The sequence below is a fragment of the Cariama cristata genome, unplaced genomic scaffold (assembly GCF_000690535.1).
Source record: "Cariama cristata isolate BGI_N322 unplaced genomic scaffold, ASM69053v1 scaffold23340, whole genome shotgun sequence".
Classification (NCBI taxonomy): Eukaryota; Metazoa; Chordata; class Aves; order Cariamiformes; family Cariamidae; genus Cariama; species Cariama cristata.
Genome location: NW_009596678.1, coordinates 6514 through 21518, shown reverse-complemented (window position 1 = coordinate 21518; position 15005 = coordinate 6514). Strand labels below are relative to the sequence as shown.

General features: G+C 51.0%; 1 protein-coding gene across 1 annotated transcript; it reads right to left on the bottom strand.

The window, feature by feature from the left end:
- Positions 1 to 979: 979 nt before the first annotated feature.
- TOM1 (target of myb1 (chicken)) lies at positions 980 to 14416 on the bottom strand. Its single transcript, XM_009707106.1, has 15 exons — positions 14331 to 14416; positions 12557 to 12635; positions 12262 to 12411; positions 12020 to 12154; positions 11619 to 11765; positions 10489 to 10605; positions 9915 to 10048; positions 9214 to 9247; positions 8525 to 8633; positions 7670 to 7790; positions 5150 to 5225; positions 4645 to 4707; positions 2895 to 2954; positions 2513 to 2549; positions 980 to 2408 (listed from the first exon to the last, which is right to left on the bottom strand). The coding sequence occupies exons 1-15, from the start codon at positions 14366 to 14368 to the stop codon at positions 2260 to 2262; spliced, it is 1449 nt and encodes a 482-aa protein (XP_009705408.1). The 5' UTR covers positions 14369 to 14416; the 3' UTR covers positions 980 to 2259.
- Between the last annotated feature and the right edge of the window lie 589 nt (positions 14417 to 15005).

The following is a 15005-nucleotide window of genomic DNA, read 5'->3' as shown; positions in this document are numbered from 1 at the left end:
TAAAGCCACAACCATTTGGTTTCAGGCAACCTCCAGGAGAGCCCCTTGTGGACTCATCAGCAATACAGGGCAGGATCAGTGCCTTTGAGGCTCATTAGGCTGAGCTTTCCCCTCCCCACCACCTCCAGAAGATAGCATGCACACCCTGGTTGGAGGACTGCTGCTCAAAGAGGGTTATATTAAACATATAATACCACCTGATTTGGAAAGGAGGGGGTTCTCCCCTGGTTCCTCCCAGAGGCATTGGGAATGCAGTGGAATTGGAAATGGTGATTTATTTTTCCAAGGGACAAACTGTCCAAGGATAGTATGTGCTGTCCGTCTTGCAAAGCTGAAGAAGACACAAAGCCTCCTCCCATCCCACAACTGCTTACACAGGAGGAAACCCTGCACCCTGCTTTTTCCAGCCCCACTGCCACCAGCTGCAGACCCACTTTGCTCACAGCTCCTATCCTCCAGCCTCTGCCTGAGCCTGGTACAGCTGAGACTGCAGTGCAGGCACGGGGAGAGGGACATGCTGAGGGTTGGACAACTTCAGCTAATTTAACTCCTTCCTACAAGTCTAGGGCTCAGATGACAATTTCAACCTGTTCAAACTCCTTTTAAGAATTCTTCCCCTAGCTCCCACTCAGCTGGACACCAGGAGTGGCATGGGTACAACTGAGGATGCCTTGTAGATGCATGTCTTTAAGTGATTTATGGGTCACAAGGCAGAGAAGGAAAGGAGAGGAGGTAGCTCGCCCTCTTGCTATTTTGAGATGGGCTGTAGTCACCTCCCCAGGAGACTGTGCTAAAAAGCAGAAAGCATCTGCCGTGGCTCGTAGCACCCTCAGCCCCCATGCTGTGCCTCATCTCAGCACCACAGTGCCCTTGCCTTTTTGTGGAGAACAAATGTGGCTGCACGGTTGCACCCCTCTTCTCCCCGAGAGGGTCCCCCCCTCCTCACGCCAGCACTGACAGCGCATACATATCTTCAAGGGAGGCTCAAGACTTTGCTCCTTTAATGTGCAATAAAAAAAAGGCAACTCTCCCACGCTTAACAAGAAATCCCACGAGCAGGAGCCCTCAGCTTGGCACCCTCCTCCCTGGCTGCGTTTTACAATCGGGCAGCGTATGCAGTTTGCTCAGAAGGGTTTTTCTCCCCATGTGCAAAGGAGCTCCTGGCTGCTGCAGGGCTGCTTTGCTGGTGTGAGATGACTGATGTCGGGCTTCACGTCTGTGCTCTCCAGCTGAACAAGCAACCCCAGCAACAGCATGTTCTCACTGGTATAACAGCATCGATGTAAGGGCCTCCTCCTTCAGGGAACACAGCTCTTCGGCCCCAGCACACACAACTACCCCAAGGGAGTCTATAGCATTGGCCTGATCAGAGGCTCAGAGAGACTCCCCACACCATGGCACGATGTGGTGGAAGGCATCAGTGGAAGGGAGAGAGGGAGGTGGGATCGCAGCGGGGAAAGAAAGGAGGAAAGTATAATAATGGGAGAATTAAATTAACTGCAAAGAGTTTGCCGAAGGCACATCCTACCCCATAGCAGACAGCCCCTTCAGCCTGCGGTACCGCTCACAGCTCAAGACCTGTGTGCAGCCAACGGCCTTGGTAACTGGTTGTCATGCAACGGAAACATTCGGGCTGCGGGTAGGATTCTGCATAAATGGATGGGGAGGGGGAGGAAAGGAAGAGGAAGAAAAGGGGTTGTGAGTGGGAAGGTGTTGCATACCACAAGCACTTGTGCAAGAGAGACTAGAGCGACAGGGCCCCTCTACCATTAGTGTTCCTTCCTCCTCTGCCACCTGTAATGCTTCACATCCCCATGCCTTCCAGTCTAGCTCTGGCAAGCAGAGGGCTGGAGATCCATTCTAGGGATGGGGTGAGGAAAGAGGCAGGCAGGAATGATTTCAGCAGCGGACTGGAGCCTCTCCTGTTTCTTGAGCGAGATCTCTAACAACCTCACTGGAGAGGAGGATGGGGAGCTTCTTCCACTTTGCCCACACTGTACCAAAAAAAAAAAGCCCACTGAACTCCCACATTCTCTAGCAGCTTTGAAAACCCCCTTCACAAGTCTATTGTGTGACACCCCTAAACACAACAAAGATTATCTGAAATCTGAAAGCAGCTTAAAAATAAAAACAACTCAAAGGAGAAACAGGAAGAGAGTAGAGGAAGGGGACAGAGTCCTTCCCCTGCTGGCCCCTGGTTGGAGGCAAGCAAAACAGCACACAAAGCCTCTTGCTCCACAGCACACCAGTCCATAGCATTCACAAGGCAAACATAGCATCATCTTCCTTTGCTTGCTTCCGATGATGGCTGGCAGCAGGAGGGGAGACGGACGTCCCTGCTGAGGAGCTGGACAAAGTGGGTAGCCGGTCCGCAACTTTTGCTCGCTCTTCCAGAAACTTGTCAAACTCTGGGGTGAGAGAAGAGCAGAGCATTAGCAAGGAGGGAAGTTTGTGGAAGGGCCAAAGCACTGCCAGGAACAGCTGGAGAAGGGGCTTCACTGGCAAGTCTTACCTTCGCTGGTGACCCCTTTTGCATCCTCTGACTCTCCCTAGGGAAGGAGGAGAAGGGCATGGTTAGAAGCAAGGTAGACAAAGGCATCTCCACAGATGTGATTCTTTGTCTGCACGGAGAGAGACAGGATAATGCTCCCCTGACTTCCACACTACAGACATGTTAGAGTGTCCCTGAGCTCATTAGCTACACTTCCCAGAAGGCTAATTATACTGGTGTGGTATCCCAAACCCCATGACTTTGGCTTTTCCTCCCCTGCTCCCTCCAAGCAGCCTGTGCCACACATTCAGCAGTGCCAGCGCTGTTGTACACTGCCTAAAATCCAGCCCCACAGACAACTCTGGCAGGACTGCTGGCTCCAGGAGAGCAGGCCCGTACTTACCACGTCAGTGGAGAGCCACTTTTCTATGTCTTCCATGAAATTGGCTTGGGGAACCGGCACCTAGGACAGAAGGAAAAAGAGCAATAAGGCCAAGAAAAGAGAGAATGTCCCAGGAAACCCACTCTGCAAAAAGAAAGCCCAACCCAAAAGCTAACCCTCTTGCTCCACCGTTCAGTCAGCTCAGGCCCTTCCAAATCCAGCCAGTGCCACTGCAAAGCTCTCCCAGCTGCCAATGCCACCGCTCACCTGCTTCCTCTGCCCCATCCACACCCAGACACGCATAGTTTCCAGGATACATGCCATTAAAAGCATCTGGGGTTTGGTGGTTGGCTTTGGGGTATTAGGACTGGACCAGGCTTTCCATTTTGGTGAGGACCCACTAGGTGGAAGTTGACTGTGTTAGGCAGCCAGAGAACAACAGACATGCTTTTTTCCACACCTCCTCCCTTCTACAAACCAGTGACAGTCTGATGTCAGTCTGCGATGCTGAAGATATCGGACGTGCCAGGTTTGGCATTAAGGGGGGAAGACACCTGCCAAGAAGTGATTCCCTGGTAGAATCACGGAGCACAACAGGATTTGACATCACACCGAACTACAGAAACAGACCCATCAAAGAGAAAGTCCTCTACAATTGAAGTAAATTTTACTTCTAGGAGGGACGAGGCTAGCTCAGAAGACTTCATGTCCCTGGCCAATTTAAGCAGCAAACAGTCCTAGTGGACGGAGATAACTTTGAAGAAAACCAAGTCTGATTCAAAACCCCAGATCCTTTTCTCCAGTCATGAGCTCCCAAACAAAGCTGAGCAAGCAGCAGCCCTTGCTAGAGCCTCCACAACCTGAAGCACGAGAGAGTATTTGTAGGAACTTATTTATTAGTCTCCTAATATGTATAGCTCCCTTGCTCTCAGGAAAACAGCAAGACCAAGAAAAAGAGCAATGCCTTCTTACCAAGGACAGGCAGATTTCCCCAAACTAGGGAGCAAGTGCAGACAGTTACCACAGCTGGCAGATGGATGAATGGGGATGGAAGAGGATGCGTGAAATGAGGGAAGTTTTGAAGCAAATTGGCTTTGTCTACCCAGAGAGGAACTCTTTGGGGTACAAGTGCATTCAAGCCAACTGGACAACATGTGGGGAAACTTCCTAGAGCAGACATCAGTCTTGGCAGTGCCCATTTCAGGAAGACAGGCTAACAAGCTTCAGACCTGGGAGCCTGTCAAAGCCTCAGTGTGCCTGAGGGGATGTAATTGCAGGAATTCCTGCTTTCAAAAGACCAAATTCAACAGCCTGAAGGTTCAAACACTTTAGCTACAGGAGGAGGCCTTGAACAGGGTAAAAGCCGGAATGTGTTTTACTCCAAATGGGGCAGCTCATGCCGAGCAGGAGAGGCTGCAGGGGGAATGAATGGCAGCAGCCTTCCTCATGGTGCCACCAGCTAGTGCCTCTGCCCCAGACACCCACCCCAAAACAGGCCATCCTCTAGCTCAAAGAGTGGCACATATCCTCTTGGTCTCAGAGCTCCTAGGATTTTTTCCTACAAACATGTTTACTTAAGGAAGGACTGACACTCTGCCCGCTTCCTTCCCAACCCTGGTCTCCACTACTGGCCCAGACCAGGGTTGCTCCATTTGAGTCTGCAGTCTCTGCTGATGTCTGCTGTGCATCCTCATGTGCTGTGCCAGTGCCACTTCTACTTCAGCAGTCCCAGCCTCCTTCCTCCCTGCTGGCTGGCATTCCACAATCTCACCATTCCTTGCCGCATCATCCACTTAGTCAGCTGGGCTCCATCACTAGAGGCACCAGACTCCCCCTGGTCAAGAAAGAGTCTGCACTGAAGGCTCCTAATCCAGAGGGTGAGGGAGAGGGGAGGCAGTGGATTTACGGTGGGGGAAAGAACACACTAGTACTGGTGGCCTACTTCTCTGATTGCAGAGAGAATGCAACTGGACTTGGAAACCTGCTGAAGAGGAATAAAACACACATTTCCAGGTGGAAATTTCCCTGCTGATATAAGGAGGCCATCCTGTTACTGACTGAGTCAACCCCAGACTTTCCATAGCTCCCCACCTCTGGAGTTTAAAGAATTAGGTATACAGCCCAGGTAGGAAATGCAGGTTGGTAGAGACTGGGAGTTATCATCAGTCATGTTAAACATTTGACTTTTTCCAAACAGACAGCACATTTATTGCGTTGGTGAGCAAGGAGGATACTCTCATTCCTGCTGATGCACTAAAAGTTCTGTGGCCACTTACCGTTCCTGTGTTCTGCTGCCGGGCATCCAGGGCACCAGCAAGTCCTTTGGAGGCTTGAGGATCCTCGTACTTTACACTGAAAGCATGAAGTTAGATAACACACAGGCTGATGAGATGCCCAAGAGTGAAGAGCAGGCACTCCTAAACATATATTCTGTACTTCTGACTGTACAACTTTTCATCTCTCATCATTCTGCTCCCAAAAGCTTCTAGAAAGGTGTGCAAAACCCCTGCTAAAGGTGTTGCCCACCACAAAACAGACTACTCTACTCACAGCAACATCACTGTGGGATACCACAGGACAGCCCTGGCAGATAACAGGAGGATGACAAGGCATCATATGAAAACAACCATCCAACAGACTAAAACACAGACTTACAGAGCTAGCTGCATCAACCATGACACTCATCTTCTCTGGGGCTGACTACAGAAGAGAGATAACTGACACAGACTGACCAGAAGATTACAGCTACTTTAGAAAGGATTTGAGCAGCAAGCCCCTACATACTCACCTACCTTCACAGACACAAACATAGCTCAAAAACATCTCTTTAACCGATACCACTCAAGAACTGATAGCGGCAGAGACTCACTGGTCTATGCTACATAGGAGGCGAGACTGGATGATCAGAAGACCTTAGTGTTGCTTCAAGGTCTCCAAATGCACCATCACAGCAAATTCTTTCCACACACAGACGCATCTCACCCATAACCTCCCTCATCCCATTTCTGTGTCCCCTTTAGGCTGCTACCACACATGCTAATGCTACACGTCACCATTTGATCTATGCAGAGTGGGGAAAACAGTCCGTCCATGCTGAGAGGATGAAGCCTCTCCCAGAAACTCTCCACAAGTCTCCTCTCCAGCTGCTTCCAGGCCCCTTTTTGCAGATCCGCCAGATCATCAAGTGGAGCTGTTTTTGTTGGGGGCCAGGGGCTTGGGCCACCGGCGCTCAAACTTCTCGAAGAAGTGCTCATCAGTGAAGGGGCCGCTGTGGACGATGGCATCAAGGATGAAGTACAACGCTGCTATCATGCCACTGATGAGGAAGAATGGCAGGAAAGGCTTGAGGTGTTTCAAGCACTGCTTCGCCGAGACACACATGAAGCGTGGAAGGGTCAGGATCAAACCCCACTGGTCCTGCCTGTGTCTCCTGCCAGCACGTCCCGTCCGGGAGCAGCAGGGCAATGGGTCTGTTCGGATGGAGGGAGACACTGAGAGCAGAGGCTGGTGAGTGAAATGTGAAGCCTGAGCCAGTGAGGGTAGAGGCTACCTGGCAGGAGTCCCAAGTGCAGGCGGATGGAGGGCAGTGAGGAATAAATAGAAGATGTCTCGTTACTTGTGCAGAGATCACAAGCCTCAGTCTGTTAAGAATTGCGCCACAGTGGAGAGGATACGATTCCACCCCTGCCCAGATCTCCCCCAGCCGCCAGTACTGTGCACATACCAGTAGCTCGGATTTCAGCCCCAGATTGGGTGCTGCTGGCACCACTGATTTTGTCCTGGACTGCCTCTCTCCTCAGGCAGCACACCGCACAGTAAAAGTGGTGGGGAAACCCATGGGCAAAAGACATGAAGTTGTGTGTAGGCCATGGGTTTCCCCACCACTTTTACCAGAAGCAGTCTGATGCAGAGGAAGGAAAGGAGGCATCCTTAAGAGACCTTGACTTGCTACTGCCCAGCTGCAGGACAAGGCACTCCGGTGGATGGAGATCAGGAGCACAGGTCTTTGAGGGCTGGAGGCAGCCATGTGCCTATGGGCTCTACTGCTTGGTAACGGATGGAGAGCAGTGGATGACTCTGACACGTAAAGCAGCATGGGATCAGCCACAGTCTCTTAAGCAAAAGAGATCTAGTCAGCATAGCTCTTGTCAGCTCCTCCCAGAACAAGGATTCAGGAGTCCACTCTTTGCAGTAGAGAAGAGACTTCTTCAGTTCAGCCAGTACAATGGAGACCCAACTCTTAATGCTTTACACCAGCAGGTCTCAAACACACTATGGAGGAATAAACATCAGTCCCACTTACCAAAAGGGAAGCTGAGGCACAGAGCAGTGCTCTGCCTTGCAAGCCACAACTGACTGCATACTTCCTGCACTCCAGTTCAATACTCTGTCCATTAGGCTACATCGATATGCACCAGTTCCCAAATTCAACATCACCCCAGTCAGGGCACATGAGTTCAGAGACAGACAAGAAAACTCAGCCAGTCCCACTCCACGCCTTCATCTCCAGACACTGAGTCTCCCCAGCACGTGCAGCACCACAGTCCCCAGATGCAGAGAGCACTCCCTTCTCCCCATGCCCAGGAGGACACTATGAAGGGGAGACAACGGGAGCAGGAAGAAGGACTGGGAACACAGAGATCATCCTACAAACACTGTGCATCAGAAGAGTGCATTGCTATTGCATCCTACTGTCTCCCAGGAACTGCTGCTGGTTGGAGTCACAGCCCCAGTTGCCCTGAGCCCTCCCACTTTGCAACAAGGCAGGACAGGACAAAGTGGGCTGCTACACTCACTCTCTGCGCTGCTCAGCCAGCGAGCTGCCGCGGGTCAGGGCAAACATATCAAACTCTTCTTCCAGCTTGCCAGAGGTGTCGAGGGAGTGCAGCCCCGCACTTACGCTGCTCGAGCCCAGGTCTGTCGGAGAGAGAACAGGATGAGCAGGCAGCATGGAGTAGTAAACAGAGGGCTGTGGTCTTGGAGGGTGCTAGGTGTAAAGCTAGCATTGGAACAGGCTAAACTGCTCTAGGTCCACTCCTTCATCCTGCCCTTCAGCTGCAGCAGAGTCTATGCTTGTGTGCAGTGTCGTGGGTGAAGTAACAGAAGCTGTACTGAATGTGCTCACAGCTAGTGAGAGCTTCAGGCACTGCTATGTAGGCTGTTGGTACGTCTTGAACAACTCTCAGGAGCTCTCAGGTTTTCTGAGTAAATGACCTGTCAAATCCTGGGTCCTGAGCCCAAGATGCTCATGGCAGCAGCTCAGCTCCTTTTCTTCTCCCAGACCTCAGTGGTCAGGCTGACACCGCACAGCAAGAGAGGCAGCTGCACTGATGCTAGGCATTGCAGAGGGAGCAACTTTCTCCCCTACCCTGCGGGAAGGCCCAGTCCTTAGCCACAGCCTAATGCTGAGGTCCTTCTTAAGTCATGTCCACCTCCTGCACGACGTAAGGTGTGGATGCTTAGGCATATGTTTGTGTGCCTTGGGGCACACAGAAGTTTCTTCATGAGTTTATTGGTTAACAATACACCCTATTTCTCTAGATTACTTTATGAATGTGACTAAATAATTTTGGGAGGTGATTCAAGGGCATGAAAGGATTCCCAGACAAACACAGGAGAAGGACTGAGGGGAAAACTGCATGGCAACATACTCATTCCAGCCAGCTGAGAGGAGAGGTTGTTGGTGACTTCAGGCTGTCTCACTGGAGAAGGAGTACTGGGTCCCAGATCAATCAAGCTGTTCTCTGCCTCGTTTGGAGCCTTTGGAGAAAAAAAATAAGGAAGATGGTGGAGAGTTCTGAAGCCCAGACACCCTGACCCTTCAGTCCTAGCTCATTAACACTGGAGAGGGAAGGCCTTCTGTATCCATCGAAAGATACCAGTTGTGAAGCCTCTCCTTGTGAGAAGGGGGACAGTGATCAGAGAACTGGCTAGGAATAGTGTCCCAGGGCAGAATACACCTTGGGAGCCAGCCTCCCAGCTCTGCTGGATGTCAGTACGCAGGGTAGGTACTGGTTCAGAGGACAGGGCAATGCTCAAAGGACAAAGGGAGGCTTATACAGGAATTGGTCCTCTTGATGTTCAATACAGGAAAACTATAACTGCTGCTGGTCTGCTCTTGCTCTTTGGATGAGAGGAAGACTCCCACTGGCAGGGATGGAGAGGCTCGCAGTGGGAACTGGAGTGTCCTGCACACTGGCGTGGCCTGGTGCAGCTGAGCTGGGAGAACAAAGCCTACAGCTTGCAAGTCGGGCAGACTGAACCTCTCTCCAATTCAGGACACTGCTGGACCTGCAGGATGCAAACTGAGCTGCACAGAGGGGCAGTTGCTCCGAGTTACCTTAACAGGCTGTCCTGTCCGAAGACGCTCAAACCTGCAAGAAAGATGACAGGATGTATTTCAGTAGCGTGTGCTTATTCACCCACAGCCCAAGAGATTTCTTATAAGGCTTGGCACAGTCTGCCCTTTCCTACATGCGAGGAAAGGGGGACCGTGGCTCAGGGCCCAATTCCCCCTCAAGACCAAAGACACCACAACGAGGCCCACAGAGTTGATGTCTCCTGAGAGGTGGTGTGAGGAAGCTTCTTGTGATCCTCCAGAGCTACTTCTGACCAAAATGGTTCAAATCCAGTACTCCATACAGACACAGGGACTAAATTCTCCAGACTTCATCCTAGCTTAAGAGATGGGTTTGATGAAATGGAAGAAAAAAAAAGGGGTGCTGACTCCAACTGGGCAAGTCCTTTCTGCCCCTGTCTGCCTCAGAGCTAGAAAACCAGCTCTTTCCATGCATTTCCCTCCTTCTTATTCTGGGTTATGTCACAGAGACATCTTTATATTCTATCAGTACACAGCAGTTTTGAAGGGAGAGGAATAAATCAGGAAAAACTGAGAACTGGCTTTTTTCTCAAAGATGGATGATACAGGCTGATACATCTTGAACACTATACTCCTGGGCAGATCAAAAGGGTGGGATAGAAGGCCTTCAAGGGGCAGTAAACTCTTGTGGAAGAGCAGGGCAGAGAAGGGAGGAGAGGTACCTTTCATGGCGCAGAAACACATTGTTGAGGTTGTCATTGATGAGGAGCAGCTCCTCGGTGAGTTGTTCGTGGAGGACACGGGGAATCAGCTCCAGCACACGCTGCTGCATGGCTCTGCATGTCCGATTCAGCTCCTGCTCACAGCAAGGTCAGGCTAAGGCTGAGCACTCACAGATTTGGAAGTCTGACTGGGACAGATAGACTCCAGAGGCTACTGGGGTCTATCAGCAGGGGTTGATGGGCAATAGATACTGGTGTGAGAGGTAAACTGAGTCTGAGCTTTACACACAGTAATTGTATACCTCTTGTGAAACACATCACCCAGAAAGAAAGGCCCTTGGGGACTACAAGTTCCCATATGAGATGATTCCAGCCTCACTAGTGCAACTTCCCTTGGCTGTTGAAACTCCACCTTCCCTGTGTCTCCCTTATCCCATCACTCCCTGGTAAGCCCTACACTAAACTGTCCAGTGCAATTGTTCCCCATACCTGGCACACATCATGCCTCAGTCCATCAAGTCATTGCTAAATCGAGCTGCATGTGCCAGCCCTCCACCCTGCCAGTGTTCCTTACTTGCAGCAGCTCCAGGTCAGAAGGCTCAGCCTGGGACGGCACTAGCTCCGTCAACATCTCCGACATGACCTTCATGTTCCCATTCACCACTTCCAGCTCACTGCGCAGCTTCCCGATCTGCAAAAGGGAGGGGAAGTGACAGCTCCGCCTGGGAAGACTGGGGAGACAGCTGAGGTAGCTCTGAATGGCAGTGGACCGTGCGTGTGTGCATTCACAGAGCCAAAGGGAATGGCTGCTGAGGAGTTCATTTGTCACCGCTTAGTTCGTCTCTCAGAAGCTCCCAGCAGAAGGAAGCTACATTACTTACCATCAAGTTAATTTGCTGGTAACAGACACCAGGCCCTCACCTGAGATCTTTGGCCACTAGCCTACCCTTGATTTTTAATAGCCAGCACAGGCTGCTGTTATGATTCAAATCTCTCCCCAGCTAGCAGCTCCTGTATGGCAGCCACTCAAATCGTTTCATTTCCGAAGCGGTGTGAGAGAGGGAAAAAAATTAATTCCCATTCAAAAGGCAAGCCTGGGCTAAGTGTGCAGTTGAAGCTTTATCCCTCTGGTTTCACAAGCTGCTAATGAGCCTCTTCAGAACAGTTTCTAGCCTCTGTTCTGCAAGGGGATGCAACCTACTGACAGCTGGAGAATTAGTGCTGAATATGGTGTCATATGAAGTCAGGGTGAGGAAGGAGAAAAGAGAGTGGGCAAACAAGTGAGAAAGCCCTGGCCTTTGGAAACCATATAGTCAGACAGGGTTGATTCACATAAAGTCAGCAGTAAGACAAGATAAACAAAGATGATAAGAAGGCATCCACTGAGCAAGCTTTAGCTGTACTGTGCTACAAAGAACTCGCTCAAAACCTCTGTCTCTCGGTTCCTCACTTCCCTATAGCCAGGAGATCTTCCCTCTACCTGCAAGCAGCCCTGCCTTGGGAAAACATAACCACTCCGTCTTTGTGGTATCCCAGCTCATCACAGTGGAGCTCTGGGGAGCTCTTGAGGGACTATGTTCTGGAGGAATGCCTCCTTGAGGACAGAGGCTGAGGAAGGACCAGGACAGCAGTCCCAGAACAGTGTGAAACAGCCCCCAAATGCAGGGGGAGTCAGCAGTACCACAGGGCTTGTGTCCAACTCACCTGCTCTGGTGTGGGTGTGATGGGCGCATCGCTGGATGTGGCCCTCCCGGTGGGCAGGGTGACAGGGTGGAGGATGGACTCTATCTGCTGAGGGGAGTTGACCACAGATGAGTTCTGTCCGGACTGGGAGTCAGAGCTATACACAGTCTAGAGACAAAGGTGGGAAAAGTGACAGAGAGAAGGAAATTTTAGACACTTACAGCTGACAGGGCAGCGCAATTAGGAGAGAAATGTTGATGGCAACTCCCCATCTGCTTTCAATAGCTCTTCCAGCAAAGAGGCTGTCCTGGAGCTTCTCATGCCCCCAAAGCCCTCTAAATGTAAGTTAGAATTCGTGAAGTCCCCTCATAGCGCCAGAATGGCAGCTGCCCAACACCCTTCTCTTCAGCAATGCTCCATACCCTCTGTGGTGTGTGGATAGGTGACAGCATGTCCAGATCAGTCATGGGGAACTCCAGTCCCTTCCGTCTCAGGTCTTCATAGACAGCGACGACACCAGTCAAGTCCGGTGAGCTGCGGAAGGCGTCCGCCCAGGACTGGGGAGAAGGAGACAGCCCATCAACATTTACAGTAGTCTTCCATACAAGCACCTAAAGACAAACACTCTCTGAACTGGTGCAGATGCTCACGCTTCTTGGCTCACCTGGATGAGGGTCAGCACCTTGTCATGCACTATGGCAGGTGGATTGTTCTTCGGCAGGATTGTTCTCACCAGGACACCTTCTACAAAGTCCTGGCTGGACACAAGGACATGGAAGCGATGGCCACAGTTTTTGACGCATGTCTCCAGGACCTTCAAAGGCAATGAAGCATTAGCTATAGCCTTCTCTGCTTAAGTGTGTTTGCCTTGTTGGCTTTTGGTACGCATGTCTTTTCAGCCAGGGACTCAGCTTTACAGCAGAATATTACAGAGCTGAGCAAGAGCCCTGACCACTCACCGTCAAAGCTAGCATAACTTCATGGAAGTTCTTATTCCCTACAATTCTCTTCTTAATGGCTCGGAAGGCATCTTTGGGCCTGCAGGAGAAATCAGATGAAGAAAGATCATCAGAAGGCTGAGACCCACCTACAGAGAGGCAAAGCAAAACAGCCACTAGCTCTGGATGCTTCATTCTCAGCAGGTGACCTTCCCCACCATGTTTTCAGGGCAGCTTGAAGCAATAACTGGTAAAGCAGCTTCTGCCTATGGTTCTGCAAGAGGAGGGGGATCCTGCTAATGATTGCTGATACTGAAATTGGAGGCCTCCGTGCTGACGTCTGCAACAACTCAAGGTGTACAGGACACAAGAGAGAGCAGAGTATAAGCAATGCTAGAAAAGTACTACTTGAGGGTAGAGCAAAATCCCATGGCAGAGACACTGAAGAGGAGATCACAAAAAAACTTGGCATGGATTAGAAACAGGAAGGAGCGAGCGAGCTGCAGCAATCCCTGTGTTGCTCAGAGAGAAGCTGTTTAACAACATTTTCCTGGAGGAAAGGAGGCTAAAAAGCAGGAGGGGTGATGCAGTGGCAAAATCTTGCCTATATTGCAGGCAGGCAAGACAGCAGCAGCCTAGCAGGGTCTCCTTGACCATTTTCAGAGGAGAGAAGCCCACTGTGGTCTTGTGAGAGGGCACGAATGAACCACCATGCTTCGGGAGAGTGCAGGAAGAGAGGCTGGGCTGGAAGAGCAGCAGTGCTGGAGGAGAAGAGTGGGGTGGAAACACTGAGGCAATGAGGAGGGCAGGAGTTTATTGGCCCAAGGGACAACATGGCTGCAGTGGACGGGCATTAGCAGGGCAATGGGAGAACCTGCCATGCCAGGAGGGTACAGCTGTGTTATCAGGTGCCCAGAGCTGAAACACCAACTGGCCACAGCTTGGGACTGAGAACTGTGGGCAGAGACAGGCTTATTTGCACTGTGGGGATAGCACGGAAAAGAAGTGGTGACAGATCTGTGAGTAGAGATGTTTGACTTTGTTTTCATACAAGTGTGAAGCTGAAAACTGGGCTTGCTAATCCTCTGTCAGCATCACCATGGGGTAGGACAGCAGGAGTGAAACTTACATTTTTTATTCCATGTAGCACCTTCTTTTTTACATGCTGCTCTTGACATCTCCACTGTGAGAAGGAGCAGTCCCCCTTGAATTCACTGGCAAATGCCCAGCTCCAGAGTCAACAAGTCTGGCAGATTTCTGAACATCTCCCCGCAGGGAGAGGGAGACAAGGGCTCCCCCACCCACTTTGCATTTGTCTGAGTGACTGTACATGAAAATACCTGAGAAGTGAACCCCAGCAGGACTTGCACAGTCAGAGGACTGAATAGCAGCCTGAGATTTTCCTCTCTCCTCAGTCACCAGCCTGCAGATTTGTACATTCCCAGAGGACAGAAAGAGAGGGGTATGAAGGAGGAATAAACTGAAGTGGAAGAATTGCAAATATGCCTTTGGGAGATGGGAAGCAGCCTGGCTTGAATTGAGGTTTCTCTGGGGACCCTGAAAGCCTGTTTGAATGGCTCCCAGTGCTCACGAAGATTACGGGGAAGCATCTAACAGATGCTCTGACAGCTTTGCTGTGTCTCTAGGTCTCCTAGCAGAGTCTCATCTAAGGGACTGTTGGGAGGCCTAGCTTATTACCTCCACCAGTGCATGCTACCCCTGCAGTCTAGGGATGTAGTGTTACAGGGTGTGCTGGCACCAGCTGCTGGATGTGTTCCCTTGCCAGCTCCCTTACCCTTCTTCAGTCTCATTAATGATATCGCAGATCTCCATGTTGAGAGCCCAGTCCTCGCTCCGCAGGGACCCATCAGTAGCTCTCTCTGGAAAACAGAAACCAAGACACAGCAAGGCTAAGAGCAGCCCTGGCACTTTCATGGGCTGCTCTTCAGCCATCAGGACACCCCAGAACCCAGCCACCTTCTCCCCCTGGCTTCTACCACAACATGCAAGGAAGCAAATCCAGCTGCAAAGTCCAGGCCACCAAGTGCTCCCCACTAGGTGTCACCACCCCAAAGCACATGGCTGGCTGGCCCTGGGATGGGTGGTTGCTCAACTTTGCCCACGCCACCCATGCTACCAACACATAAACACACCCTGTGTGATCTCTGGTGTCCTGCATACGAAGGGAGGGGGCTCAGCATGACTTCAGCTCCACAGCTGGAGAAAATGGGGCTTTTTTGATTTGCTGCTGCAGGGCCAGAAACCATGAGTTTGGTCCGCTCACACTGACACGGATCTAATGTCAATGGCACTACTCTTGGTTTGCACCCAATTAAGGAGACAAAAGAACCAAGCCCCTTCTTTTTACATGGGCCCGACAAAAACAAACAAGCAAACATAAACAGCCAAAGCAGGGCTCTCTCTTGTTTAACATTTACATCTCTCCCCTGAACTTCTGGCCTCTGGGGAG